Source organism: Cibotium barometz, chromosome 4 (genome assembly GCF_041138505.1).
Source record: "Cibotium barometz isolate CiBa-2024 chromosome 4, ASM4113850v1, whole genome shotgun sequence".
Lineage (NCBI taxonomy): Eukaryota > Viridiplantae > Streptophyta > Polypodiopsida > Cyatheales > Cibotiaceae > Cibotium > Cibotium barometz.
Window position 1 is genome coordinate 36731363 of NC_141049.1, and position 4937 is coordinate 36736299.

The following is a 4937-nucleotide window of genomic DNA, read 5'->3' on the forward strand; positions in this document are numbered from 1 at the left end:
TGCATGGTGCGGAGGTACCAAGCATCTACGATGGGAATCCGGATGCATGGTTCACGTCCAAGAATGAGACGGGCCCTGCATACGTGACACAAGACTATGTGTACCCGAACCGGCAAAACCCTACAGCACTATGGTACCACGACCACACAATGGGCATCACGCGCCTCAACATCCTTGCCGGCTTAACAGGCCTCTACATTCTTCGGCCCTCAGAGCAGGAGGAGGAGGAGAAGATGGTCATTAACCTCCCGGATGGCATCCCTCTCATCATCAAAGATTTGCGCTTCTTCCCCAATGGATCCATCAACCTCCCTGGACCAGATGACTTCGATTCTCAGTATTGGTGCCCCGAGTGGTTTGACACTTGGCTTGTCAATGGTAAGGTCTGGCCTTTCTTGCATGTCTACGCCAAGCCTTACAGGTTGCGCATTCTCCATGCAAGCAATGCAAGGTACTTGGGCTTGTACTTCACCCACGGCCTTCAAAACCTCATGGGCTTGCAAATCGGCACCGATGGTGGGTTTCTTCCTGAGCCCATGACCCAAGACAACTTTCTTCTCTTCCCAGCTGATAGGATCGATGTAATGATCGATTTCTCGGGGTTTGAGATTGGGGCTGAAGTCATCCTAAGAAACTTCCCCATGCCACTTGATAGAACTGATGAACCCTTCTTACAACCCCAAACCTCCGTGATCATGAAGTTCATAGTCGTTGATGCGGGAGGCACACACGAAGGTATAATCACGGATGCAGACTATATGGAGAGTTTGCCAAGCAATTTGCAATGCATGGCAAAGGCCAACGAAAACAAGGTAACACAATCAAGTCACTTCTTTATTGTTTTGTTGCTTATTATTCCACAAGATGCATAAGACATTTTGGGATCTCTGCCGGCTAGAGTAGAGCTTAATGAAGTACACAAAAAGTCTAGTCAAATAACTTCATGTGCTGATTTTTCTTTTCCTCGTCGTTTATCTAGGATCCTATGATGACTCACCCACGCCACGTACGAACCATCGACATCACTGCTCTTACGAACAGCTCAACTAATAGAACTTATGCATTTGGCTTTGGTAATAAGACTTGGCATGATCCCGTAGCCATAGACCCTATCTATGGAAGCACTGAAATCTGGGAAATCATTAACTCCTCAGGGGTTCCCCATAATGTCCATATTCATCTCATTCAATTCCAAGTCCTTAACAATCAAAGAATGAATATTGAAACCTATATGAATCATGAATGTTCCACAAGTATAGCATACCCAAATGATGGCACATGCTTTCTAGACTACCCGCAAAGCCCAGAACCATATCAACAAGGATGGAAGGACAATGTGATCATTTGGGACAACTTCATGCTTCGTATTCTTCTACACTTTACAACAAGAGAAGGGAACCCCTTCAGCTTTGATCCAACTCAAGGCCCGGGGTATGTGATGCATTGCCATATTTTGCAACACGAGGACCATGTGATGATGAGACCTTACAGGCTCCACCATGAAGAAGATAACACCTACTAATGGATATAGGTTGCTCTACTATCTTACTTTGTCCCTTGTAGGAGAGCTAGGTCATTAATATGTTCTAATCGATATGTAAACTCATTGCCTAGGAAATAAACAAACAAACCATTTCAAGGTTTTCCGTCTATAGAATAGCATTAATAGACTTTAATATGTTTCAATGCTTATGATTCTTAAATTGTTATACATGCTAGCCATTACTCAAAAATACCATGTGCATCGATAACAAGCGTCGAAGGACTCTTGGTAGTGTGAAATTTTTGGAAATCATTATGATATGAGAATCGATTCTATTCCATTGCAATATTGCTTCACTTACAAAGACACTACAACAAAATGAGGGTTTAGCAGCGAAAATAGCAGTGCTTTTATAACTAGAAGGGTACGAAAATATCAGGCCCATTTTGCTACTAAAAACACTGCTATTTTCCTTGCAATGTGCTCAACAGCAAAATAGTAGTGATATTTCGCTGTTAAGCACAATGTAATATCGTTGCTGAGTAGCAAAAGTACTGTAGAGCAAAAAAAAAGATGGGGCAGAGTAGGAAGTTTGCAGAGGACTCCCCAGTCTATCCTAGCTCTTTTTTAAAAAAAAATGTAGACACAATAAAACTAACACTTCATGTCCTACTCATCGTCATGGACAAGTGCAATGTAAATAAAACTTGACAAATATAAAAAAAGGACAATTACAATTCATGGTTTTAGGAATGTCGAAATTCGATTACAATACTTGGCGGAATTACATAAGTGTTGATTCTAAAAAGCTTATATACAAAATAAAGCGTAATGAAAATCTATGGAGCTAGGGGCTACAGTGAGGGGGTCGACATCTCATGCAGTTTTATTATTATTATTTCTTGTAGCTCCATCCCATTCGCTTCTCACATTTCCATTGCTTCTTGCTTGGGCATTTGCACCACCATTTCTAGTAACATGATCTTAAAACATAATAAAACTAACACAAGTGAAAATCAATTTTGCAAAAACAAAGAGGTTATGGTTTTAGGAATGTACTTACTTGCCATGCTTGCCAAGCATGTCCTCCAATAATAACAATATATCTTTCATCTTGTACCCTTTCAAATAGAGCTTCCAAACCCCGTTTGTAACCCAAAATCATATTCATCTTGTGTAGGGGGGCGATCCACTGCTTCAAGCTATTGACACACAAACAAATGAACATTAAAATTATGTTGCTATTTAAGATAAAGTTCTTTAATTAAAAGATGAGATACAGTTTGAGGCTAATATGTACGTACAAATATTATTAGGATATCGGCTTCTCCTTCAAGTGTAGGATCACACCACAAGTTATTTGCCATCTATCCAAGAAGAAACATAAATACTTAAAACTCTTATACATACTCCAATGCATGAGGCTTATGCATATGGCTAATGCATTCTAAAGACTAATGCATGCATATGGCTATAGCTACCGGCATGCATAAGACTAATGCATGCATATGGCTATAACTATAGGCATGCATTGGTGGAAGCTACCGGTATGCATTGAAAGCTATCGACATGCCTAGGTAGCTACTGGCATGCCTTGGAAGCTATCGACATGGAAGCTATCGGCATACATTGGAAGCTACTGGCATGCCTAGGTAGCTACCCAGCATGCCTTGGAAGCTACCAGCACGCCCATGTGGCTACTGGTGGCATGCCTTATAAGCTACCAGCAATGCATGCCAGTATACCTTGGAAGCTATCAGCATGCATTGGAAGCTACTGGCATGCTCAAAGCTACCGGCATACATTGGAAGCTATCAGCATGCATTGGAAGCTATTGGCATGCTCAAAGCTACCGGAATGCCTTGGAAGCGATCGACATGCATTGGAAGTGAGACCGGTGTGAGGTGAAAACAAGAAAAAAAGACCATGCCTCTATAGCCCTTCACCTCCCAACCTTGGAAACACTAACACCAACGGGGGCACCACTAGCCACAGGCTGGAACATTTCTCACTGTTCACCACACCACCCACACCAGAAAGACAGCACAAAATAGGGGCACCATAGACCAAAGTAAACACCCAACAATTATATTCCCAGTCAAAACATTTCATACAAGCTTCTCCCGTCACAGAAGCCTTACTCACACAACCACACAAACACTCAGACCTGGATTTACTGCCAAGGAAATTCCACCACGGTCACACCACCTCAGGAATTACGACCTTGCGTCTGACGACCAAGCCTTTGCAACCACGAACACATCAACACTCTGACCTGTCGAGGACACACCACATCCTCAATCACCGCGAACCTCTTACCTGCGTGCTGTGCCAACCACACCAGAAAGAACCCGGTCACTTCTCTCTCTTCAGAAGGCGCCCACCAGCAACCCTCAACTCTCTCTGCAGTCCATCACTTCTGTGTGTGTCGCCAGCAGTAGCTACCCAAACACCTCTCTCTCTCTCTCTCTGTCACCAAGCTTCTTACCAAACAGCTCCTATGGCTGCCCAAACAAAACCCAGGCGGCCCCTCTGGTCTTCACCTGCACCCATCCCTTCTACTCTCTGCTGCCTTCCAAAACCCCACTCTTCCTCTCTCTCTCTGTGCTTCCAACTCACAAAACCAGCCGTCGCATCAACTTCACTGCCTCCTCAATCAGCGTATGACTTGCCTATGTTCACTAAGATCTAACAATATGCTAAAAGAGACATGGAATGCTAGTGGAGTGTTGCTTAAATATAATAGATTTCGACGATAACTTTACAGGAATCACTTCCACAGAAGATAGAAGACTAACTTATTAGTCAAAATGGAACACACTGTCAAATTCAGGACACTAGGAAAATAGAGGAGCCCAAGAAAGCAGAAGACATTACTAAGGAAGTGATGAAAGGGCTAGAAGTGTGGAAAGATTCTCATTGGGAGACATGCCATGTGTATTTTTCTCGAAGATGGGAAAAAACTTAGTGTGCTATTTGCAGAAGAAACCACACACTTCATAAGTGCCTAGTGTCTTGAAAACAAGGAGGAACTAGTGGTGTGGCTATTGCAAAAGATATAAAAATCATGAATCGTCCTAATTGCTACCATGCACAATGAATGGCTAGAATGACAAGAGAACCTACATTACCAGCATATCTTTAGCCCTTATCCTTACTAGTCCCACCTATAGTTGGACCAAAGGCTGCTTGTGTATCAATGAACCCCATGTTGGCTAGAAACCCGTATAGAGCATTGGAGGTTCCACCTCCAGATTAACCCCACATACCACAAAATTCCACCAAGAACCATGTCAAGATAAGGCTAATAGACACCAAACTTATTTTGGATAACACATCAAAATTTTAAGTTGACTATCGAGACTCAATCCTTCTAAGTCCACCCAGAAGTGAATATAATTTGAGATAGCTAGGACTAGTGATGTGGGATACACAATCATTGACTACCTTAATG

At 42.6% G+C, this 4937-nt stretch overlaps 1 protein-coding gene across 1 annotated transcript in view; it reads left to right on the forward strand.

The window, feature by feature from the left end:
* Positions 1-1652, forward strand: part of LOC147639209 (multicopper oxidase LPR1 homolog 4-like) — a 2471-nt gene extending 819 nt beyond the window's left edge. The window contains exons 3-4 of the mRNA XM_086788409.1: positions 1-812; positions 980-1652. The exon at positions 1-812 is cut by the window's left edge and continues 136 nt beyond it. Of these exons, the coding sequence (XP_086644535.1) occupies positions 1-812; positions 980-1522 (1355 nt within the window). The 3' untranslated portion in view covers positions 1523-1652. The remainder of the gene's footprint in view (positions 813-979) is intronic.
* The last annotated feature ends 3285 nt before the right edge of the window (positions 1653-4937 follow it).